At 39.5% G+C, this 26,157-nt stretch overlaps 1 protein-coding gene across 6 annotated transcripts; it reads left to right on the forward strand.

Annotated features, from left to right (window-relative positions):
* Positions 1 to 21: 21 nt before the first annotated feature.
* nubpl (nucleotide binding protein-like) lies at positions 22 to 25,892 on the forward strand. Of its 6 annotated transcripts, none has more exons than XM_067991422.1 (11): positions 22 to 89; positions 1,244 to 1,382; positions 2,156 to 2,190; positions 5,730 to 5,814; positions 8,448 to 8,487; positions 8,632 to 8,722; positions 11,472 to 11,565; positions 13,669 to 13,754; positions 18,421 to 18,541; positions 18,733 to 18,815; positions 21,241 to 25,892. In XM_067991422.1, the coding sequence occupies exons 2-11, from the start codon at positions 1,283 to 1,285 to the stop codon at positions 21,301 to 21,303; spliced, it is 798 nt and encodes a 265-aa protein (XP_067847523.1). In that variant the 5' UTR covers positions 22 to 89; positions 1,244 to 1,282; the 3' UTR covers positions 21,304 to 25,892. The 6 variants fall into 6 exon arrangements, with proteins under 6 accessions (XP_067847523.1, XP_067847524.1, XP_067847522.1 ...); XM_067991423.1 differs by having other exon boundaries at positions 79 to 153; XM_067991421.1 differs by lacking the exons at positions 22 to 89; positions 21,241 to 25,892 and adding exons at positions 170 to 386; positions 20,097 to 20,668.
* The last annotated feature ends 265 nt before the right edge of the window (positions 25,893 to 26,157 follow it).

Genomic DNA, 26,157 nt, shown 5'->3' on the forward strand with positions numbered 1-26,157 from the left:
CGACTTCCGGGCGTCATCGCGTCATCAGGCACGTTTGCATCCGAGCACGAGAAACTTGCGACTGTTGGCGGCGAGAGGGAGAACGAGCGGTGTGACTGGTTTTTTTGTCGTTCGGGAGGATTTATTCACGGGTTTATCCGTAATTGTGCGGCTGTGTGTTTTTTTTTTAAATCGAATCCTCCGTGGGATTACGTCCTTTGTTGTTTTGCGTTGTCGCGTTTTTATTACGTGGTGACGAAGGCGCGGCTGCGCGTGTCCGGCGGCCGCTGTGGATTGAGGGCGGCGGGGCTAAAATGGCGCAACTGTGCGGAGCCTGGCGGCGCTGTCCGTCAGCGCGTCACATGGTGGCAAATCTGGAGTTCGCAGCGCGTTTGGTGCGGTTCTGGGTGGGTGTCACGTAAAGATCCCCCGAGTAACCACTGTTTTAATGGGTCACTCGTGTTGGCCTTCAAATTTTTGTGGGTGTGGTATAATAAATGTCGGCGGTGTGTTTAAACAGACAGGAGGGACAGCGCTTGTGTTTTTAAATCGCCTCCACTTGATCATAATTTGCCCTTCCATCTCCAGTTAGTTTGTAATATTGGCGAACGCTAATCAGCTATTTTTGTGTTGCATCTGGTGGTGTTTTCTTGGAGATGTCGTTCTGCTGCAGCGTTGGTTCTGGAATGTATTAATTTAGCGATTCAAAAATGTGACCGTGCACATTTCAAGCGGATAAGTTTCATACATAAAATAAAAGTTACTGCAGGGCAAATTCGGAACTGCACATCGGGAGTGAACTTTTCTAAATGGTCTAGTTTCATAATGACGTTCGCGGTCAATAATAAAAACAGAAAATGCCAGAAAAGCTCAGCAAGTGTGGCAGCATCTGTGGCGAAAGAAACAATTAATGTTTTAGGTCGATGACCTTTTGTCAGATCGGTCTATGTGCTTGTTAGTTTGTGATAATACATGACTTATTCGATAATGTATTATAAAAATAATTAAGCTGTTTTCTGGGCGGAAATTATGCAGCAACTCCAGGCCATATTTACTATGGAATGTAGAGTGCATTGTTTTCTAAAATTTAATGGACAGTCAACACCATTTACAAGTGCAGTTGCTGTTGCTCTTTGCAAAATCAGTAATGGTTTAGAGCTTTTTATATGTAATGTTTTTTAAATTCTACTTATTGATGAAAACTTATTAGCTGATGTTTAAATTGTTAAATACATTCTCCTATTTGTGCAAATTATTGTTTAAGTCTTCAGGTTCTAGTGTACAGGAGAGACAAAAACGATTGATGGCTCGGGGACTTCCAAAGCAAACAGTGATTCCAGGAGTGAAACAGGTTATTGTTGTTGCTTCAGGGAAAGGAGGTGTTGGAAAATCGACTACTGCAGGTACAAAACTTATTGAATGAGAGCTGTTTCACTTGCAATCTGGGTTTAAGAATTCCAAAATTCTGCATATGCCAATACTATTCTTGCTGCCTTTGCATTAAGTTAGCCATAGATTCCAGAATGACGGTAAATGTCAATGTATTTGAATCTCCTGAATCAAAAATGAATCATTGCTTCATACCTAAATTAAAATGCAGTATTCTTGTAGTGAAGTGTCTTGCAGTACTATAGATAAGTCAACTAATTTCAAATCTTTGTGGTGATCACAAATGTTGCAGCTTTTACAAAAATACCTGAAGCAGTTTCTTAAATGTCAGTTAAAATAGCAGTTTAAAGCTGGTAGGTATAAATGAAACCAGTGGCATGGTTGGTTTGTTGAACAGACTTGTCACAGAAATGAGGTAAAATGTAGCTGGGGTTGATTGTTCCAGATATGAAGCACTCTGCTGTAATATTAATGGAAATAAATTGGATTGCAACTTAGTACTTTCTAAGTTTCTTTTTTTTTACTTTTTTACATTTCCGCACAAAGGCTGTGCTGCTCTGTAACTAGCTGTTAAAAAGGTAGATCAGAGGCACTTGAAATGAATTGTCCTGTTGATTTCTGTTTTTTTGAGAGGTGGGGTGGGGGGGTGGAGGAAGAGAGAAGGAGATGCTTGGTGTGTGCTTTGAGCTACTGACAATTCTTTGGTCTCAAGCTGGTAGACTACTTAATTTCAAGTTCTGATGTGAGAGTAGTATATTGTACTAATCTAAATTTACTTTAATTTCAGTGAATTTGGCTCTGGGATTAGCAGCTAACGATTTGGTAGGTGGATTTGTTTTTGGAGCAGTATTTTGTTAAAGCATTGCATAAGACTGGCATTTGTGTGAAAGTTGATAACCACACTATAAATTACAAGTTAAATACATTTATGCTATAATTTCTACAGGTACAATTCTTACTATTGTGAACTGTAATTTGCCACTGACAAATGGGGTGTTGACAATTTGCCACAACACTTACTGATGTCAAAATCCTATGTTCAGGCTGTAGCACTGAGGAGGGATGGCCACAAACAGTGTTGGTAAATCTGGGGTTGTGCACTCTTCCATTCTCCAAATCCTTCAAAGAGCCAGCATGGGCATGATGGCTGTGCTTCTGTGCTGAATGATTCTATGATCTGTTGGATTACAACTTTTCATTTAATGGATCAGTTTTAGCATTCTGAAGATCCACCACCTCCCGTTCTCTCCAGGTTGTTTGTAATGACCATTGCAACAGTGAATCAGTTGTATCTGTCGCCTTACCTCATGTTGCCTCAAGAAATAGATTAGCTCTGTTTGGCAGATGTGTTAAATGATGACCATGTTATGCTCCCCCACTTAAAAGCAAATCAATGTAAAAAAGAATCTCTATGGCCTTAGATAACGTATGCTGCTACAGTCGAATTGTTCCCAGAATCTTGAAGTGATTATTTTTAGTGTGTGTGTATATACATTTGTTGTTCATGATATATCTGTACGGTTGTAAAATCACTGCTACATTATGGAAATTTAGCCTGCATTGGTTTACTGGAAAATAATTCTATTTTTATTTGTCAAGTTCTTTGGTGTTAACAGATGTAGTATTAAAAATTCTGCCACCAACAATGTCAAAATAAGGCATCTAGATCCATTGACAACGATCTACTGAATAGATATTATATGGAACCAAAGGAAATCTGGCATTACTGACATGGGCTACTGGTAGCCCAAGACAGAATGGTATCTAATTGGAAAAGCAGAACCTTTCCACCTGAATCGATGAGAAATGCTAAGTCGCTTGAAACATTTATTGGGTTTATGCTTCAGCTGATGCATACAGTAAAGTTTTTTTTCAGTAGTTCTGCAGAGCTTTAACTGCTGTTCAGTAGGATACTTGATCACATCTTGTGATTCTGACAGTGTAGCTGTGGCATACACATGCCAATATTTTGTTAGAGTCTGTCCCAATCGGTTTGCAAGCCATTGTTAATTGTAATTTGTAGTCATGATGTGGAGATGCCGGTGATGGACTGGGGTTGACAATTGTAAACAATTTTACAACACCAAGTTATAGTCCAACAAATTTATTTTAAATTCCACAAGCTTTCGGAGGCTTCCTCCTTCCTCAGGTGAACGGTGTGGAAATGAAACCCTCGAATCCTTCGCATTTGAAAATCACACAACAATGCCTGGTGATCACAGTGACAAGACAGAAAGGTGTCACCTAAAAGGCCACCGAATATACAAACCCCCCAAAAAAAAAGAAAGAAAGAAAGAAAGAAAGAGAGAGAAGGAAGACAGTCAATGACCCGTTATATTAAAAACAGATAACATTTGTTTGCTGGTGGGGTTACGTGTAGTGTGACATGAACCCAAGATCCCGGTTGAGGCCGTCCTCATGGGTGCGGAACTTGGCTATCAATTTCCGCTCGACGATTTTGCGTTGTCATGTGTCTCGAAGGCCGCCTTGGAGTATGCTTACCCGAAGGTGGGTGGCTGAATGTCCATGACTGCTGAAGTGTTCCCCGACAGGGAGAGAACCCTCCTGTTTGGCGATTGTTGCGTGGTGTCCGTTCATCCGTTGTCGCAGCATCTGCATGGTCTCGCCAATGTACCATGCTCTGGGGCATCCTTTCCTGCAACGTATGAGGTAGACAACGTTGGCCGAGTCACAGGAGTATGAACCGTGCACCTGGTGGGTGGTGTCCTCTCGTGTGATGGTGGTATCTGTGTCGATGATCTGGCATGTCTTGCAGAGGTTACGATGGCAGGGTTGTGTGGTGTCGTGGACGCTGTTCTCCTGAAAGCTGGGTAATTTGTTGCGAACGATGGTCTGTTTGAGGTTGGGTGGCTGTTTAAAGGCGAGTAGTGGAGGTGTGGGGATGGCCATAGCGAGGTGTTCGTCGTCATTGATGACATGTTGAAGGCTGCGGAGAACATGGCGTAGTTTCTCCGCTCCGGGGAAGTACTGGACGACGAAGGGTACTCTGTTGGTTGCGTCCCGTGTTAGTCTTCTGAGGAGGTCTACGCGATTTTTCGCTGTGGCCCGTCGGAACTGTCGATCGACGAGTCGAGCGTCATATCCCGTTCTTACTAGGGCGTCTTTCAGCGTCTGTAGGTGTCCATCGCGTTCCTCCTCGTCTGAGCAGACCCTGTGTATTCGCAGGGCCTGTCCATAGGGGATGGCCTCTTTGACGTGGTTAGGGTGGAAGCTGGAAAAGTGGAGCGTCGTGAGGTTGTCCGTGGGCTTGCGGTAGAGTGAGGTGCTGAGGTGCCCGTCTTTGATGGAGATTCGTGTGTCCAAGAAAGAAACTGATTCTGAGGAGTAGTCCATGGTGAGCTTGATGGTGGGATGGAACTTGTTGATGTTATCGTGTAGTCTCTTTAGTGATTCCTCACCGTGGGTCCATAGAAAGAAAATGTCGTCGATGTATCTGGTGTATAGTGTTGGTTTGTAGTATAATTTGTAGTATGTAAGATTTTTTTTTTTTGCGACACAGCAAAGGAGTCTTGCCAGTTGCCCTCTTTTTTTAAAAAAAGGAGCATTATAAAATGTTAAGATTTAATGTTTAAATTTTACATTTCTTCAGGCTTTTTGCAGTGGTGTGAAATATTAATTAGTGTACACAAACTTTGCTTCAGGTGTGAGGCAGTGGTGCAGTATGTATACTTGAACTGAGTTTTTTGTTTGTAGTGTCTAAAAATATATGTAGTATGAAGGGGTGCTGTGTTAATGTGTACATGCTCAGGGTTGTATGATTTGTGATACAAAGTGTTTGATGTACTTTTTTTCTCCCCATGGAGGTTGCTTGCCAGTACTTGCCCTCTCCGAGAAGGACAGGGCCGTCTTCGGTTAAAGGCTTTTACAATGTAGCTTCTGATTCGAGCTCATGAGGCTCAATAGAGCGAAGGTGCAATACTTCTATTTTTCTCCGACTCCATGAGATTGAAGAGACAGGCGCGTAAGTGATCTTAGTGTAGGATTTTTTTATATCTGCACTCATAAAAATGCTAATTGAGATGAGAAGAAAAACCAAGTCGTCTGAAAATCTCAAATAAAAATGGAAAATTCTAGTAAACATCTGAAAGAAGGGAAAGAATTAACAATTTGGATGTGATACTATTAGAACCAAGGGTATTTGTAACATTTTCTGTTTTATTTCTAATCTTGAGGTAATCCTAATTTGAGGGTGACATTTCTTGACCAGTGTATTTTTGTGGAATTAGATGTTTGCTTTAATGTAGAGCTGTCCTCAGTTGGGTTGGTCTGTAAGGCTGAGCATATCCAAGAATGTTGACCTGAATTGCATAGTGAGTGATTATTTTTTTTTGTTTGTTAAGGCTGTAGGGCTGCTGGATGCAGATGTGTATGGTCCGTCCATCCCAAGCATGATGAATTTGAGAGGAAACCCAGAGTTGACGGACAGTAAGTTTTTTTTTTAACCTAAGGTATTATAAATTGAACTAGCTGTAAGTTCTGTGGAATACTGTAGGAAACAAGATAGAACAACAACATAAGAAAACATTTCAGACAAATCTTGAATGCATTATTATGATGTTTCTTGCTGAATTTTGTGAATGTTATTAGAAATTGTGGAACGAGCAATAAGAAGTTAGAAACTACCACATATAAGTTTCCCAACAGTACTGCAGCGTTGGAATGACTGACTATGTTGATAAATTATGTAATGATGTCTGCAAAGATTTGGCTAGCAACACTTTTTAATAAGTTTTAATCATGTGCATCCTGTAAAGAGATGTTTTTAAATGCTTCTTGGGTTTGTTTTTCTATTTTGTAACATGAGAACTGTCTTAGTTTTGAAGTTTAATTGATCTCAAGTTGGGCCAGCTTTCAGTTGTTGAGATGGCATTGGGTTGTCCTTTAACCTATTTTACCACATCACTCAATAGGGATCATTAATTTGGGGGGGGAAATGACAAATTTTAAATATAAATATGGAGAACATTGAACTCATTCAGCTGTGTCTGAAGAAATGCCTTCATTTTCTCCAAGCAGCTTGCTGGAGATCTATTGCGCCTCTTCTGCAGGCTAGAAGAGAGCTACTCAGATGGTGTATCCAGTGGCGGCATGACTGAGCAGTTCTTAATATAATAGAAGCAAATTGGCATAGTTGGTCCAGGAGAATTCGTCGGTTTTAATAATTGTGAACTTGAGATAGCTTCAAATTGAGGCACTCTCCTTCACTTCTGAATCCAGCCTAAATTACTACGATACATCAGTTAAAATGAATTAAGCGGCTTTAGCCTAGTTTCAAGCGGCAAAAGGACCATGGTATGAAACTTCCCATAATACAGATTAGTCGTCTTCATAAGGTTGTGCTGGTAGTAAATTTTGGAAATGGAACTGCAACTCTGGTGCATTTGTTGTCGGCTAAGGTGCCGAGAAAGCATTTGGCCCGTGCTGTATCTTTTTGATATTATTTGAAATAGAGCCTTTAGATGTGAGGGTGAGGAGGGTTTGTTTTCTTCCAGTTCACCATGACTTTGTTATTGTAGTGGTGAATTTATTGTGGTCTGATGAAGCTGAGCTATCCCTTCAGCCAGAAATATTCATGCTGCTCATATTTCCTGCCTTATGTCTGGCCTAGTACCCTCAGGCAAATAGTAACTCAGTTACAGTTCAACATAATTGTACTGTGACCCACAGCTGCTAAAAAGGGCAGAAGAGCAAAATGCAAAGGCATTCAGAAGGGTAGACATTGAAGTGTGCCTCCATCCTGGACCTAATGGACCTCAAAATCTGAGTGCACAAATTGTCCGAATACTGTGTACAGGCATTAGATTCTAGTACCTGTCTGAGGAAGTAAGCAGAATGATAAAATCAAGTTCAGATAATGGGAATTTCTCTTGCATTTTTGTGTTAATAGTAAACCATTTTTAATATAAACTCTGTTTTATTCAAGTATCTTTTTAGGACCACAACTCTAGTTACTTTAGTTGTAAGTGTGTCTGAATTCTGACATTGTAAATACCATTAATGTGCCAATGGCCTGCTTGTAGTTATCATCCATGCAGTTCTAGCTTTGCCTCCCCATCAGTTCTGAAAATCCGATGGATAACTCTGCCCACTCTTTTTACATGTCCTAGGAGATGCCACCCCGTGTTACTTTTTGCTGCCTATTTCAACGGTGACAGCCTCCTAGAAAGTATCTTGTGGATACTTTTTCTACTTGCATTTCGCACATAGTGTAGCTAGTTGATCTTTGAGCCTGGCAGTCCATATCTTAAGGGACTCAATTAGTAGACGCTTCCTGCAAGTGCACACCCCCAGATACTTTGTATATCCAGTATGTGTTGCATCTCTAACCAAAATTCAGTAACAAAATGTTAGCTGATGATGCTTATTAAATGATCTTGGACTTTGTCCTTTTGTGTTGCCCATTCTCTGCGCAGCATGTCGATGGGTTTTTTGGTCGAAGAAGCAGCACCAATTGTTTGGAGAGGTGTCATGGTGATGTCATCGTTCACCTGACGAAGGAGGAAGCCTCCGAAAGCTTGTGAATTTAAAATAAAATTGCTGGACTATAACTTGGTGTTGTAAAATTGTTTACAAAATTTAGTAATTTTCGCATCCACAGTTGCCTCCTCAAATCGTGTGGCAGTGTGTTTGGCTATAAATTTTCTGGAATGTCTCCGCAGTCATAACACCTCCGTTCTAATCTTTAAAATAAGAAAATTACTTCTTGCTTCACCATAAGTCTCCAAATATAATCTATAATATATCAAAAGTCTTGTACGAGGATCCATTTCCCATCAACTTTTTCCATTGAGTTCCTCTGTTCATTCATAATGGAAGCTGCATCTGTAATGTTTTCTTCCTGTGATTACACATTCTTTCTCTCCCCACCCCACCTGCATTGTGCTTCTCTGTGATAGAAAGTGCCGACCGCTCCATGGCATAATGCATTGAGATGCCAACGTGTTTATATTTGGTGGAATGGTGTTGAGGGAAGCCAGGAATAAGAGGCTAATGCTGTGGCTTGCAATTAACATTTTTATACAATAATCTAATTTAAAAATACTTTTTCCCTCCAAAAGGCAACTTGATGAGACCCTTGGTAAATTTTGGGATTGTCTGGTAAGCATTTTCCATTCAGTGACATCCCAGCTTTTTTTGTGCAAGTTATTCAATGAAATACATGTCAGTAACAAAATGTTAGCTGATGATGCTTATTAAATGATCTTGGACTTTGTCCTTTTGTGTTGCCCATTCTCTTCGCAGCATGTCGATGGGTTTTTTGGTCGAAGAAGCAGCACCAATTGTTTGGAGAGGTCTCATGGTGATGTCAGCAATAGAAAGGCTATTGAGACAGGTGAGGAAAACTCTCCTATTGGAGCTTTTTGAGGAATAGAATAATCAGTACAGAAATTATACATTTGTTATAATCCACAAGTACGTTTTTTAAGATGTGTTTGCATATAATTTGGTGAGACCACACTATGTTAAATAACTTTTTTTCCCTATTTGCTTCCTGCTTCTCTTGCCAGTAGTGTGCTGGCAAGTTGTTTGACAGTGACACGCAATCTTGTCCACACTTGCCTGCTTTCCCCACATGGTTCACTGGAGAGGAATCGGAAATGGGAGCCCAAGCTAATATTTTTTTTTTCTCTTCTCTTCCCTTCCCTCACCCAGGAGTACAGAGGCTAACTATAGTGTTGCCTCAGCACAAGCTAAGGATGAAATCTGGGTCTTTGCGGCTCTGTACGTCTCAGTTCCACATTGGATGATCCATTTGCCCACTCACCTTTTGGGGAAGCTGTTGAGTTTTTGTGTTTATATGATGGATACTCTCCTTGGGTTCAGGATTATTGACCCGCTCCAGTGATTAGACCTCATGTCCTTTGTGAAGCAGACTGGAATTTTATTTGCCCAATTATCGAAGTTGGCGTTGTCTGATATAAATTACTGACACGCGACACTGTTTTCGCCACATGATTTAGAAAATGTCTTGCACACAATACATGTAAATGTACCTTGCATGCATATTTATTTAACAATTATCTACCAATATTCAGTGCAAAACTTTATTGTCTCTCTCTTTCACCAAAGTTTGGAAGTCTGGCATGAACTTATTGGAGACAGCACATCTTGGTGCAGCTTCTAGGTCTGAGTCCAGCAATACTTTTGACTTCATCACAGTGAAACTTTTCTGTTTCTCTGCGCTCAACCTCTAGCATTTTAATCTTGAATGTCACTTTTTCCTAACAAATATAACCTACTCTGCCAAATTTTTTTCTCATGATTTTCATTTTAAAACATTGTATTTGCCTGTTTTGGATGTGGGAGCAACTTTGGAAATAATTGTCCTTGTGACACAAAACTGGTTCTACAGGTTATTTTTCTGATTTTTTTTTTTCAAAGCCTAGAAGTGCAATGATTAATGCAGTTCTACCATAAACACAATGGGATCAATCCTTGACGTTGATGAAGTGTTACTGCGGAAAATTATTTGTTTGCATCCATTGGTTTAAAACTATTTTCAGTCCCCTATTTGATTGTATACAGATGGTCAAAATAACATTAAATGTTTGCCCCCAAATTGGTGGGGGGAGAGGGGGTTTTAAAAAAAGGCATTATTGTAGACTGAGCACTGTAGGATCCAATCTTTAAGTATATACCTGAAAAATTGCCTGCTCTCTAAAGATATCTGATTTTGAAAATATAAAAAAAAACATGGAGCTAGTTGATCTTCAGGCTTTTTCATTGCTAGGGGGCTGAAATACGACCTTTTGTATCTCACCCTGACCTCAACACCTGTGGCCCGTCTACTAATCCCAACAAGCAGTTCAGGATGCTCCAAGCCTATTGACAATATTTCACTTTTCAGTCCCCTGTCTCGGAAATCTCTCAAAGATGATGGTCCAGGAAGCTAAAGAGGCTTTTGTGTTTTCCCGTTGACTCCCATCAGTCTAGTTGTATATTGTGCTTTGTTTGTTGACAGAATTCCTTTAATTGTGATTTTTTTTTTAAGAAAATGTTTTCTTTGTTAAGAACGAACATGCTCTGTGGGGAAGTAATTATCCAGAGTTGCCTTCTCTTTAATGTAAGGGCGCTTCACTTAATGTATCTTGAGGTGAACCAAAGAGCCAAATTTTATGACATACATATATGTTCCCTGCCATGTTTGTTGAAGTTCTGCAGTACTTATTTGTCCTGACTTTTGCCAGGGCATTGCTGCTGTTTATATAGAGTGTGTCTGGTCTCTTGCGGATTAGCTTGAATTCTAAGGAAAGACTTTTGTTCTGCCATTTAATTACAAATTATAGTTCAATATTTTGGAATGTCCATAAACTTAAATCAAAACTAATAATTGTCAAGGAAAGAATCTTTTTAAAATGGGTGCATTCAAAATGTATCTACAGAAAATTTGAAGCATTGTTTTTTGAGTTTACGTCATACATCAATTGATTGTTTTATAAAAGCTTTAAAACATCACTTTTTACTGTTGGGGTTCATGAAACATATTACCTGTGCAGAGTTCCAAGACATCTACACCCTGTTCCATCAAAGCTGTTCTTTTACTGGCTGATTAAAACATGTTGGAATGTCATGAGCCAATCCTCCCTCATTTTCCAAATGTCTCTTCGCGAGGCTTATCTTGTGCTCAAAACCTTGCCAGATACTCTGAGGTCAGGAGCTTGCAATGTGAAGAAGCTCAGTGATGAATGTGGTTCTTACTGGTCGGCAGAATGGCATGTGGGTGTGCTAACCGACCAGGATCTTTCACTGAGACTTATTTATGGTAGTATTTTTGTACTGTTTAAATATGCCCAGAAACTATTAACATTGATGTTTTCATGGGGATGTTTTTAATTCAGGTTGCATTTGAATCTCTTCATTACAAACTTCTTTAAAGCAGAAATATTTTTGTGAATATTGCTTACTTTTTTAGTTTTAGTTTGAGTTTTGTCTTCATGAATTTTCTTGCTTAGAGTAAAGTACCTTTTGCAGATGTGCTATTGATTTCATTGACATTACAAGTATAGGATAGTTATTAAGTATAAACGTACAAGTGTAAATATTCTTTCTCCACCTTGCTGTGCATATCTTCTATTCTGTAGGTTGACTGGGGTCAACTGGATTACCTTGTGATAGACATGCCTCCTGGCACAGGTGACGTGCAGCTTTCTATCTCTCAAAACATCCCTATTTCAGGTAGGTTTAAGTTGTTTAATATTCTTGTGTAAATCTTCCAATGTTGCATCCAATTAATGTTTCTGGTAAGTTGCCCCCTGGGTGCGATCTGTTTTTCTATGTTGGGTTTAGCTTTTCTGCACAGCTAATAAAATTTGGAAGCCACAAGATGGCGCACTGACAGAATATTTAATGTGTATTGCTTTTGTTTATACAAACCTTTTTGGTTTAGCATAGTGGTTTTTGTATGATGCATTTTTTATTTGTCTCAGTTTAGACTATTGCAGCACTATTACATTGTAAATGAGAATATTGTTAGCAATTACAAGGCCAGCATCCATAAGATGCTAATTATTTTTATGTTACATGATATGTAGCTTATCCAGTTTAGAGATGGGCGGAAGTGAAAATGGAAGCAACATAGAGTCAAATGGGCTTGTTGCATATTCACATACAAATAATTTGTTTTCTGCCCAGTAGCAGGGTAGCTGCTTCAGTCTGAAAGCTATTTTGAGAAACCGATATGTATAGATGGTTGGTTGGCATTTTTATTGTTGGAATGGATAGCTCTAAAGTAAAGTGATATTTGTCCCCTTTATTTGAAACTTCTAATATAGCGCATTGTTTGTTGAACACTGTCAGCACTTGTCTGTTATTGGTATTTTAGTGGTTTTTCTCGCCTCAAAGAAAAAAAACATTCATTGGTGCAGTCAGATTTTGCGTACACATCCATTGATCATGCAGAGAAAGATGAAATGTTGGCACTATATGGAGGAGATCACTCCAGTTCGTCAACTATGTGCGCATCAGTCCTCTGGACAAAGGAACAATATGTAGTGGAGTTTCCAGTCAAGGGCATTATCAATTTATAGTTAGAAATGCAATAGTAGTTAGCAATCTGTTTTTGAGTGCTCCACGGGCCTCCATTTGATTCGTCTGTTTTTTCAGATCAATGGGTTGAACACTACAGTCAGTACAGTACAGACCAAGTGGATGAAATACGGTGGGCATTCATCCAGTAATTTAACAACTATTTCCAGGTTTAACTCTGGCAATACTGACAACATTGATGTCATAAACATCAGTAGTTCGAAGGTGTCAATAAGCATGTTCGGTCCCAGGCACTAGAAATTGGTCACCAATAAAGTGAAACGAAATTGAATACAATTTCAAGAAAATTTTTTGGATTCATTCTTGGGATATGGGTATTGCTAGCAAGATCAGCATTTATTGCCTATCCCTAGTTGTCCTTGAGACGGTGGCGGTGAGCTGCTTTCATGAATTGCTGCAGATTGTATGTAATTTTCATTTTGTTTTTTGGGGTGGGACGAGAAGTTAGCTCAGCACACTGCTGTACTAATATATGCTGCAGTGTGGAGTTGTAATGTATGGATTTGCATGTATGATTCCTTACTTCTGGAGTCCTACAATGAAAAAGGTTGAAAACATTATTCATCTCCTTAACCAAGTCATTGTAGTTCGATATATTTTTCTAATCGTAGATTAGTGTGGTCTAGCTCCTTCATTTAAATGGACAAAATTATTCTCACTTAATCTGATGTCATTTGTAAAATTGTATTGAGTTAAAATATAAACTCATTTTGTGCCCCATATTAAATGTGCCATTCTCCCATATTCTGTCATTCCAGGGCCAAGAGCACAGACATGCAACCTTGTACCATATCGCTGGTAATGAGGAACTGTAACTGGGGATAGGAAAACAGCAAGAGTCACTTGTGACTTGTCCATCTGGCCTCCATTCAGTGCCATATCTTTATTGGGTTGTCTTGAGTTCAGCAACTCCTTTTGGTGCACAAATATGCAGGACCACCAGTTCTCTGCTACAATCACTTTTTAAACTTCAGGATTTATATGAACTATGATAACCATTACTTTTTAAAGTAATGTAGTAAATTCAAATATTAAATTTCAAAATTTTCAGCTGCAGCAATTAGTAGCATGAGGTAATTAGAGTAGAAGCACTTCATCAGATAGCATACAACATGCATGCTTATGACCTCATCATCCACAGAAAGACTACATTATACACTTCTTTTCTAAAATGCTTTTTGCATGGCTCCAAAAGATGGTGTTCTAATGGGGCTTTACTGTACTTTCCTTTAGGGGCAGTTATTGTTTCTACTCCCCAGGACATTGCTTTGTTGGATGCAGAGAGAGCAGCAGAAATGTTTCGAAAAGTTAATGTTCCTGTAAGTACAATTTATAGGAGTTAATGTCTTGTCTCGGTTAGTGATTGAAAATGAAACATGGATTTCAGAGTAAATTATATATTGCTTATGATGTTACATAATGGTATTTATTTACAAAAGCAGTAAGAAATTAGAAGATTGTAAGAAGTTGGCTAGCAGAAGAGTTTGTGCTTTCTATAGGTTAGGAATAATTTGTTTACGTAGAGGATAGTTGGAATGGGGAATTCTCTGCTACAAACTTGTTAAAGCAGAGTCCATAAATTCCTTTTGTGGTAGTCTGAAAAGAGGAATATTAAAGTATGGAGAACCAGCATTTGAGTGGAGGGAAAAAACTGCAAACTTGAGCGCTCAATTTTATTGGATTAAAAAAAAAATGGACATAGAGATATGTTTGGACAGTTAGAAACTTGGTCCAAGTATAGAATGTACAATTTTATGAAAATGCGTTTTCCTGCTAATTTTGTTTCTTGTTCCCTCTCCCCTTGGAGGTGCCAACTTCTTCCTGAAGTACAATTCTGTGACTGCTAGGCACCTTCCAGTACTCTGTCCAAATGACCATCTGACACTGGCAATATTGCAACCCTTCTCAATCCTGTACTCTGGACATCCAAAAACGTAGCAGTTGCTTGATAATGATCAGGAGTAGGAACTCTGGCTGACTTTTTAATTCCCTCTCCCTGCCTGAGACACACTGGAAGCCTTTTGTAGACCCCCAACTGTCTTACTGGCTCCTGACAGATCAGGTAACTCAACAGATTAAACCTGAAACTTTCCTTGTGTTTATGGCTGATCGACTCACTGCATCGGAAAAGCTTTCATTTTAAAACATTACTTAATTAACTTTGATGTAGGAGCACCTTTGGATGGAAAATTGTCCTTTTGGCTGCAAACTATTTTCAAAGGCTACTTTTTCTGATTATTCAAGACCCAGTAGTGCAAAGATTAACGCAATTATAGCATAGATATGATCAGGTGCAGTAGGTTTTCAAAATAATTTTAAGTCTCCTATTTGATTGTATACAGACTATCAAAATGATATTCCATGTTATCCTGAATATGGCTGGGAGAGAACAAGGCAGTATTGTGGATTAAGCACCACTGTAAGGAATATTGAAGGATTTAGTACCTGTCACACTTTGGGTTATTATAAGTAAATAAGCAAATTTTGCAAGCTGGTCAAGTGTGTTTGCCACTCCACACTGAGATGCAGGTATGTGCCCAGCAAAGTTATTTGCAAATTGATCTGTTTGAGTAAAATTGTTGCATTAATATACACAAAAATGAAAATTCCACTTTTTATGCCGAATAACATTTTCTTTTTAAAAATTGTATAAACAGAGTCTTGACAGAGACAGGAGTACTACTGTGTTTAATATGCAAACTCGTTCAAAGAGCTGGCACAGGCATGATGGGCTGAATGGCAGCCTCCTGAGCTGTACCGTACTATGATAATTATGTAGGGCTGCTTCATGCGTATGATAAATACTCTTTTGGCCCTGATGCATCGCTCAAGCAAGGTGTACATTCCTCCCTTGTGTGGTGAGAAAGCATTACCATCATTCATCTTGAGTATCTTTGCCTTGTGGCTTTGATGGTGATTGGTTGAATAAATTAACCTTTGATTTCAAAAACTTTATTGCACTGGGTACTATAGTTTTTTGTTTCTGTGCTTATCAATTGGGGATGTTGGTTCTGTGGAAAGGAACTATTAACCATTTTAGGCACCCTGCGCCATCATGGAATACATTTGGGTCAAGTTTAACATTGTTAAATGTATAATAAAATGCTCTGCCCCAGCTATGTGCAAGAGTATCAGAACATATCCATTACTGCAGCGTGACTGTTTCACTTTCCCACACCAGCTTTCTGTGCATTTCTGAATAAGATGGCCAATTAGTTTCACATTAAAAATAATGTTTAGCCATGTGTCCATGCCCAGAGCAGCAGCTTGCATTTATATGGCGCCTTTAGCTTTTTTTTAAAAAAAAAAGCGTTCCAAGGTGCTTCAGAGTGGAAATAGATAGGAGAATAGATGCTAAGCCATGAGGGAGAGGTTAGGAAGGATGATGAAAATCTGTGTTTTGAGTAGGTTTTTAAAGGTGGAGAGATTTAGGGAGGAGCTTGAGATTAGGACTAAGAGAATTCAAGGCTCTTAACACTGGTAGTGGGGGATGGGACTGGCTGCACAAAACGCCAGTCAGAGAATGAAAGGCAACACATCTGATGTGTGGATGATATTTAAGTGCAGGCAGGAAGGGGGTGGGGGGGCTGCCAAGGCTCTCTTCTGAATTTTACAATTTCTGTTAACGGAAATAGTCACCGACTGCTCAAACAGAGGAGCAGTTTGAGGCAATCAGTGAATCATGGGGTGGGTGGGGGAAGTGAGGGGGAACACAAACAGAGCAAACATTCATTATTACAGGACTGGAAGGGATACAAGGCTGAAGGAGATTGCTGAGATAGGGTGGAGTGAAGGATTTGAAGTTGAGGATTTAAAATTGAGTGTTGGTCGACAGGGAGCCATTTTGTGTTACTGAGAGTAGGGTATTTGATGAGTGGGACTTCAGTGTGGGTTAGAATACAGGCTGCTGAATTTTGGACAAATTAGAGCTTGTGAAGGATGTGAGGCTAACAAGGAGGGGTTGGAATAATAAAGTAGAGAGTGGAGGGCTTCAGGGAGATTTTGCAGCGGTGGAAGTAAGTGGTCTTAGGCAGGATGTTGGATTTGATGCCAAGGTTTCACTGTCTGCACCTAAGCGACTGGCTGGCGAGGGGGAATGGAGTTGGAACCTAAGGAGTGGACTTAATGGTGGGTGTCGCTAACAATGGCATCGATCTTCCTGATGTTCAATTGCAGGAAGTTGTGACAAATTTGACTTCACGAAAGACAGATTGTCTGCTAGCATGGTAGTGATCAGGAGGGATGGTGGTGAGATAAATGTTGGGTACCATTAATGCATATGTGGAAGCTCACTCTGTGCCCGTGGATAATGTCACCAAGATGCAGCATGTAATTGAGGAAGAGGAGGGGGCCAAGATTAGATCCTTGAGGGACTCTGGAGGTAGTGATAATGTGCAGGATAAAGATTGCTGGAGATGGTTTAGCTACATTTGGATAAGTTGGAGTAAAACCTTGCAAGGGCATTCTCATGGACCTCAAAAGAAGAAAGTGGATAGTGGAGGATGGTATGGTTGACTTTTCCTTTTAATGCGTGGGGGGGGGGGGGGGCGGCGGATAATGCACCAGGGTCACAATCATAGAGGATGTCATTCGTGATTTTTTTTCTGGCTGGGACTGTCAGTGCTGTGAGCAGAGCAAAAACTGGACTATGGGGATTTGAATAAGGAATTTTGACTGAAATGGAACTGGGAGCCACCAATGCTTTTGAGGATCTTTTAAGCAGGAAGGGGAACTTAGAGCTGAGGCAATAGTTGAAGAGCATGGATGGATCAAGGGTGGGGTTTTGAGGAGAGGCATGACAGTAGTTTTAAAAGGAAGAGGGTCGGTGTCAGAAGAAAGAAACATTAACAAAATCAGTTCGTGGGGGCCAGAAGTGGGAGTTGGGTGGGTAGGGAGCCACAAAAGTGAGTGGTGGGTCTCATGAAAGAGATGAGACCCATCGCTCTCTTTTTGTGGCTGAGGGCACAAAGTGAGGAGAAGCTGCAGAGCATCTGATGATCACGGCTGGAGTGGGTGAGGAACTGGGGAAAGGCCAGCAGAGGAATAGGCGACAGTGGCTGCATAGATAGTCTCAGTCTTGGAAACCAAGAAATCCATGACCTCTTTTCACTTAAAATTGGAGGTAAGGGTGGAATTGGCAGGCAGAGGATTGAGACTGTGCAAATTGAGCATGGGTTGGGATTAAGACCATTCAAATTTACTTAACATGGGACACTAACTTTCAACTGAGGAAGCTTTCATCCTATCAGTCTGGGCTGAATTTGAATCCAGCACAATTGTTTTTATTATATATGATAGAGACTGGTTGCACCAGATATTAAGTAATCTGCCTTTAGAACCAGGCTATGAGAAATTTATTTTTCTGAAAATCTGGTTACAGTATTTAATTTTAAATTTTTTTTTACAGCATTTGCTGTTTTAATATTCAATTGCTTATAGTGAGAGGAAATGCTCTTCAATGAAGACGACTGAACTGGAAAGTGGTGATAACATTTTAAAATTAATTGAAAAGTGAAATTGGAAACTGCAATAGATCCATGTAAAAGCAAAAAAAAAAGCCTGCATTAACTATAAATAGAAATTTACTGTAATCTGTGAGACATCAATTATACATCAACAGTGAACATGCTGATATATAAACAATGTCTCCACAATCAGAATCATCACTAATTAATTAAAGTGTAAACTTGGCTGCAAATGAAGTTTATCAATTTAGAGTCTTTTTTTCTGGAGTTTCTTTGATAAATGTATCTAGATTGGCAACTGCTTCAGTGGTTATCGTGCCTTTTTGTGCTTGAATTACATTTTTTCTTAAAATGCTATAGATTAACAGTACCACATCTCTGCCACTTGGCAATGAACTAAATTGGATGTGGTAAAATATAAGCTAGTCAAATTTTTAAGTAATAGTTGCAAACTTGGTCAGATTCAGTTCTGCTTCAGGGAATATATATGCCTAAACTTAGCAGCCCTTTCTTTTGACAGGTTCTCGGTATTGTTCAAAACATGAGCGTCTTCCAGTGTCCAAAGTGCAAACACGAGACTCACATCTTTGGGGCTGATGGAGCAAAAGAGCTGGCAACAAAACTTGGACTAGATGTTCTAGGTACGGATCAAAATTAAGGAGATGTTTAATATTAAGTGAACAGAGATGTGATGCATGCTCAAAAATAATTTTGACAGTGTTGTATTTGATTATTACAACCGTACAATTAATCGTATTTTGTCTGCAGGTTTATTTTTGTCGTCAAGCTGTAACACAAAACTGGAAAAACAGTTCTGATTTATCTTTTATAGGTGATATCCCATTGCATATAAATATAAGGGAAATGTCAGATAAAGGTCAACCAATTGTTGTATCTCATCCAGACAGTCCAGAGGTATGTTGTGTTTTGGTTTTGCTTTTTTGACAAATGACTGAACGATTATATATATTTTTTTAAAAATCATGATGTTCAGATTTTAGTTCCTCCTTATCTAAGAGGCCAACAAATACTTAGTACTTAATATGGTGTCTGCATAGTGTTTTGAAGGCATCCTAATGTTGCACCACCTGTTCAAACTTCAGAGAGAACACCGAATTATTGAATGCACTTCAATATGTCTTGTAAACTGAAATCTAACCCAGGAAACCCGGAATCTTTTAAAAAAAAATGTATAAACACCTCCAGTTTTTTAAAGTTCTCGAGCAGCTTGGAATGGTACTGAGCTTTATAGTCCAGGAAGGCTCCAAATTGAATTTCTGCGCCGAGTTAGCTCATCTTAGCCAAGTCAGCAGTGGGTGCACCTAATTTGGCCTCTGTCCCTGTACTACGAAAGGAATAGATCAGCCAGAATTGCTCCTCTGGTGGCTACCCAATAACATCATGCTTGGCATAGACGTGTTATCTTTTTGCTCTTGAATTACATTTTTGCCGTTTGTTCAAAAATAACATGTTTTTTCTGCTATTTGGTTATGGAACCAAACTAGATTTGGAAATTGTGTGCATGTCTGGTGCGGATGGGATTGTGACACTCACTATGCTTAAATGGTGTCCTGTCATTCAGTGTCCAAGCTTATTTCTGAATAGCCAGTTCAATAAGTTCCAAAAACAATCGATGCTTGTGCAACAGTATTTCATCAAGGAGTCAATGCCTTCAGGAGCGTAGGGAAGAGAATTAGTTTCAAAAATTGCTAAATATTATGGTGCATTAACGAAGGTTAGAGGGAAGTTGAATGCAGTATTCATCCAGTGGCCAAGCAATGCCAGTTAAGTGCTTATGAGTGTGTTATGACATCACTGTCTGTTGGATAAGTATTTTATCCAGCAAATGTCTGGCAAATTTCTGTTTATAACCAGGATATAAATGGAGAATTATTTTTTGATTTTTTTTTTAATGCTAGAAACATCAGAAGATGCGCTTGGGGGTAAAAGCCTTTGTGACTTTTTTACATCCCAGCAAATTTGGTCTTGCTTGATCTCAAAGCCATATCTTGTTGTGTCCTATCATGGCAGAATAATGCAGTCTACTAAGTAACTAACTTAAATACGTAACATAGACCATGCTTTTCACCTGACCCCACACGTGGATGGTTGATATCTCGGATGCTGAGTGTGGGACTGTATTCAGATTGGATATGTCTTAAGGATGCTATTATAATCCTGTTTAATTTTATTTAGATATAGATAAATAGACAGACGGATGGTGATTGGCCTATATTATGTGCATGCCTCTGTGCAGAAACACCTAGAATGCGAAAGTACAGAAACAAAGGTAGAGACCAAATGTGCTATGGGGAAATCGCAGGTGCAAACATATATAGGGCCAACATTCGCTGTCAAAATAACAGTGAGGCTAATGGCGCTCGCTGTTGTTTATGCACAAATGCTACAGCAACTTCAGGCAAAGGGCAAATGCGTGGTTAAACACAGATATCTAAAAGTTGCTGACTGAGATGCGCCACTCCATCGTTAGCTTGGTGAAAACGGCATCTCACCATTGAAGTGCATTGAATGGCGTTAAGTTCCTGTAGTTTTGCAGTAGATACGAACTAAACTCTCCACAGAAAGTTAAGTGTTGACCATTTCAATCTAAGTACCTTTTAATGATGTGTTAATTACTACCAATCAACTCCTCTGGCACTGAAAATTAACGAGCAAGTGTGGAGTCTCATTCCTTCAGGTTTTAACTGTTGTTGGAGATTTAAAAAATGTAAAGTTTTTTAAATTTTTCCTTTTGACTTTTTCTCTAATTCCAATCTTTTGCTTTCTGTACCTGATATGACATTAAATTCACCCAGTGTAATTTACACTTACTTCTCAGTCCTTGTGCTGTTAATTTCACAATCCTTCAAACTAACTGGTTAAAGAGATACACAGTTGCTTGCCCTGTTCACTCAGGACCCAGATGCCTTGTTTCCCTCACTGCAACTTTATCAGCGCTCACTTTCAGCAGCTTGCAGCGCAAAAAATTTAACAACCTAAAAGTGTACGGGCAAGTCTAACTAACGGCAGACTGTTTTGTTTTTCTGCATTGCTATCTTCTAATTGATGACTGTGACAAACTACCAGTTAGTAAGCAGTTCTTGGGCAGAGTAGTTGCTATCATTGGCGTGTTCACTTACGCATAGATATATTGTGAATTGTAAGTATGTATACAGCTGTACATGATATAAAAGTTAGGTTTAATTTTTGCCCTCTTAAAAAGAATATGCATCAGCACTCAACACCTCCAAACTCTACATGAAGAATCAAATATTGATGCTCTAGTTCTTAAATCTAGATCAGAAAAGTTATCCTGGTAGCTTTTCTGTTTGTGTTACAGGCCAACGCCTACCTGAGAGTTACTGCTGAGGTGGTGAAGAGACTGCCAACACCTCTTGGGTGAGCAGTGGGACGTTCCTGTCTGTGGCATCTAGATCTCTTTGCAATTTGTTTTGTCTCAAGTAGACAGGTTAAAGACCTGCTGTGAAGACAGCTGCTGGACCAGATTTGAACAAATCACTTTTAGGTGCAACATATGTGACTCTAGAAAATGTAGTGACATTATGGTAATAACGCACAGAAATATCTGATTTACAACCTACATCGAAAAGATTTACTGCTGTTTGTGATGTGCACTGGGAAGTATTTACTGACTCAAGTTAAACTTACGTATTGTGTTATATTTATAAATAAAAGGCAGCCAAATATACTTGGTACAATTTTGCAGTGATCGAATGCAAATAATTGCTATAAATTTGCAATAATTTGTTTTGTTATCCATGGTTAATTTGGCCTGTTAAACCTTGCTCTTTTGTTACTCCACTCAGCCGAACATCCAACTGTATTTTAATGCCCTTAATATCATTGATTTTATCTAGTAGGTTGTTCAGTGATAAACTGTTGGAAGACTTTAGAAATACAAGTTTAAAATGTACAATTTATGGCCCTTTTATCCTGACTCACCTTCTGGGTTCACCTTATTTATGCCATTTAATAATTGATATACCTGAGGTTTTCCCCTTAATCTTTAACCTTTAGATTGTTTTGCTTAAGCTTACCTTGTAGTTTATTCCCTTTGCAATGTGTATCATTCTTGTTGCTTTTCTTTGCACTTTTTCTAATGCATGTGTCCCTGAATGTTCTGGAAGTTATTTGCACTGATGGCGACTATCAGCACAAGGCAATACCTAAAACAGATACCTCGTACCAATAAACAATGTATGTGAGTTTAAAAATAAAACTTTCAATTCTAACCACATCCTGTGCCAGGGAGCTGTCACATAAATCATCTTAAACTTCAAGTCACAACCATGTAACTTCAGTTTTTGGGCTTTTGAAGAAGCACTCGGCTGAATTTGTACACATTCCCAAAAATGAGTGGTCAGTGTTTACTGTCACACGGCCTCAGTAATTTTATCTTTTATTATGTATTAATTTCAGTGGAATGTATATCTTTGTATTAGAATATTGGGTAGATGTTATTAAATGTGTGAATACTTTCATTGCACCCAAGCTGCCTAAAATAATTTATATTAAAATTACATGTTTTAAACCCTGAGGATGCTTTTGTTTTGGAGGTGGGGGAAGAAACATCACAGGTCAGTTACAACATAATTACAAATAAGCCCAAAGCAATTCTTGGTAATTTCTTCATTATAACAGCAGAGTTGTAATGTTATATAGTTGTTTTTGCTTAGCGATGTGATGGAATTATTCGATTTCAGACGATGTCCAAAAACATCTTTTGTTGCTTTACTGCTTTATTCCAGTAAATTCATTTGGATAGGAAGATGACTTTAGTACTAGGAATTGATGCTTTAGGTACTGCACTTGTTCTACTATACTATTCAATTTGTCAGTTGGCTCAGCTGGTGCACTCTCTGTTGAAGTTAGAATGTTGTGGGTTCAGGTCCCACTCCAGAACTCAAGCATATAATTGAGGCTGGTATTTCAGTACACTACTGCAGGAGTTCTATATTGTTGCCATTTTTTAAATGAGAAGTTGAACTGATAACCTCCCTGCCTGTTCAGGTGAAGATAAAAGACCCAATGCTAGTACTTGAAGAGGAGCAGTGCATTTTCAGTGTTTGGCCAATATTCCTCCCTCAACCAATACTACAAAAAACAAATAACTGGTCCTTATTTCACTTGCTGTTTGTAGGACCTACCTGTGCAAATTGGCTGCCATGTTTGCATAAATAACTAGCTGTACTTCAAAAGTAATTGATTGGCTGCAAAATGCTTTGGGGTGACCTTGGGCTGTAAAAAGTGCTATATAAATGCAAGTTCATTCTTGATACTGAACACAACTCTGTCTGGTGTGTCTTGTCCCTTTTCTTGGATATAAATGCAGTGTTAATTTTACACTGTCCAGCAAACATCCTAGTTCTCCAAGGCTGTCCTGGAGTGGAATGATAATCTCAAACGCCTCTGTTACAAACCTATCTTCCCATTTCCCTCCCTCCCTCCCTGCAAGGTCCTCGAATATATTGCCACCCAGCTTGCGTTTCATCCGATTTATGCAACAGAGACTATCCTGATCAAAATGGCATGTTATCCTTGTTTTCTGGATGACCTTGCAACTTTTGATACAATAGACCATTCTGCTATACTGCTCCCCACCACTCTTATTCCAACACAGTTCATCTCCCCCAATGCTTTCTCTTTTTCATTCTGTATCCCATACTTCCATCTGTAGTACTCTCCTATTCCTTATCTATATGCCACTCCTCTGCGATGTAATCTGCAAATACAAGTCGTAAGTGTCACAGTACTGCCAGACAAAAATCCTGCTTGAGCTTGAACGAACTGCAGATCAACGTGAGAAACTATAAAGCAATTCTGTACAGCTTCTTCTCGAAGTACCAGGCAATGACCGTCCCCAACAAGAGAGAGTCCAACCACCTCCCCATGACATTCAATGGCATTACCATCGCCGAATCCCCCACAATCAACTTAACTGGACCAGCCACATAAATACTGTGGCTACAAGAGCAGGTCAGAGGCTGGGTATTCTGCAGTAAGTGACTCACCTCCTGACTTCTCAAAGCCTTTCCACCATCTACGAGGCACAAGTCACGAGTGTGATGGAATACTCTCCACTTGCCTGGACGAGTGCAGCTCCAACAACACTCGAAGCTCGACACCATCCAGGACAAAGCAGCCCGCTTCATTGGCACTCCATCCATCACCCTAAACATTCACTCCCTTCACCACCGGTGCACTGTGGCTGCAGTGTGTACCATCCACAGGACGCACTGCAGCAACTCGCCAAGGCTTCTTCGACAGCACCTCCCAAACCCACGACCTCCACCACCCAGAAGGACAAGAGCAGCAGGCACGTGGGAACAGCACCACCTGCACGTTCCCCTCCAAGTCACACACCATCCTGACTTGGAAATATATTGTCGTTCCTTTATTGTTGCTGGGTCAAAATCCTAGAACTCCCTTCCTAACAGCACTGTGGGAGAACCTTCACTACACGGACTGCAGCGGTTTAAGAAGGCGACTCACCACCACCTTCTCGGACAATTGGGGATGAGCAATAAATGCTTGCCTCTCCAGCGACGCCCACATCCCATGAACGAATTTTTTAAAAAAAGAAACACTTTCAAATGCTGATCCCATTACTGTCCCAGCCTGATAAGTTTGACTGAATTTACAAGTACACACCACATGTCCTGTTCAATCCAGAGCTGAGCTTCAAGCCCCATATCTGGTCCATCACCAAGTTCTCCAACTGCACCATTCTATCCCTGCCAATGGTGACGGCCTCATCGCTTCAAGGCATAACTTCTCCAAAGCACTTCTGGTCTACTTTCCTACACAAACTCTAACTCATCCAGGGATCCTCTATCTTGTCATCCACACTCATCTCTGTCCTCCCCATATGTATTAACTTCAAAATCCCTGTCCTCATCTTCAAATTCTTCCATGGTCTTGGTTCACCTACCTCAGCAAAGCCTCTCCAGTCTTGTGTCAATGCATGATGCTTCCTCTCTTCTAAAGCTGGTCTATTGTTTGTTTCCATCCTTTTTTTTTGCTCTACCAAAATAAAGGCAGGTACAAATGAGCATGCCATTTGACCCATCTCGTTCATCCTTCTGTAGAAACAACATTTTTTTTCCCTTCCATTCTACAGATTGGAATGTTTTTCATAAAGAACCTCCAGTTCACCACCTGGAATCTCTGCACAAATGCAGATAATTCAAGGGACAAAACTTGGCAGTAACAAAACATTATTACACAGCCATGGGGGAAAATGTAAAAATGGTTTGAGGCTGTGTTTTCTCTGTTGCATTTAAGGGTGTATGCTGATTGTTTTACATCAGGCCAGGTCAACTGGCTTTGTGCCATTCATTATATATGTTTCCAATAAATTATATTATTTCCTCCTCCTCCATGAGTGTGGGCACCTGTATGTGCCAGGACTCAATAAAGGGGATGAATTGGGAGGATGATCAATTTTTTAATATATTGAAATGCAGTTTTCTCATTCAGAATGGACATACAGCAAAAGAAGTACTGGTCAAATTCCTATTAAAATGGGTCATGTTTGTGCATAGTGACTTTCTTTGTTCCTTTCTGACTCCAATCTCCTGCATCCATGAAAACAACAGCCTGTAACACTGTTTGGCAGGGGAGGGGTGAGAAACCACATTAAGGATTTTATTTTTAGAAGTTTGATCAAAATCAGTAAAGTGTATAATAGATACTGCTTGTTCACTTTTGCCGTATGGAATGCTGATCATTGATCAGCATTCATCAGGATTTATTGCACCCTTGTACTATAGGAATAATGTAGATATTTGTAAGTGGTATTGTAGAACAATGTGTGCACAATAACAAAAGGTAAGAGGCATAAAAATTGAATGGAGCATTTTAACCAAGTTGCTGAAATCAAAGTGTAGCAAAAAATTGTTTCTGTTCTAATGTGTTAAAATTTTGATGTGGATGCTTTGATCACTTCAATAAAATTTGATATTTTTTGTAGTTTGCATTTTTTTTCTTGTACCATTTATGATTTTGGGTCGATCTAAATACCCTCTCAGGCTCAGTGGCTTCAGGCGGTCTGAGCCTCTTGCTTTTAAGGGAGTTGACACATGCTGCCCTATACCAACTTATACGATAGCATAACCTGGGATGTAAAATATCACATCTCGTTGTGATCCAGACCGGATATTTGGATCTTTCACAAATGTATTTCTTCAATCTCTGATGGTGGACCAAGTTAACACAAGATGGGGTGAAGTTTGAT

Source organism: Heptranchias perlo, chromosome 10 (assembly GCF_035084215.1).
Source record: "Heptranchias perlo isolate sHepPer1 chromosome 10, sHepPer1.hap1, whole genome shotgun sequence".
Lineage (NCBI taxonomy): Eukaryota > Metazoa > Chordata > Chondrichthyes > Hexanchiformes > Hexanchidae > Heptranchias > Heptranchias perlo.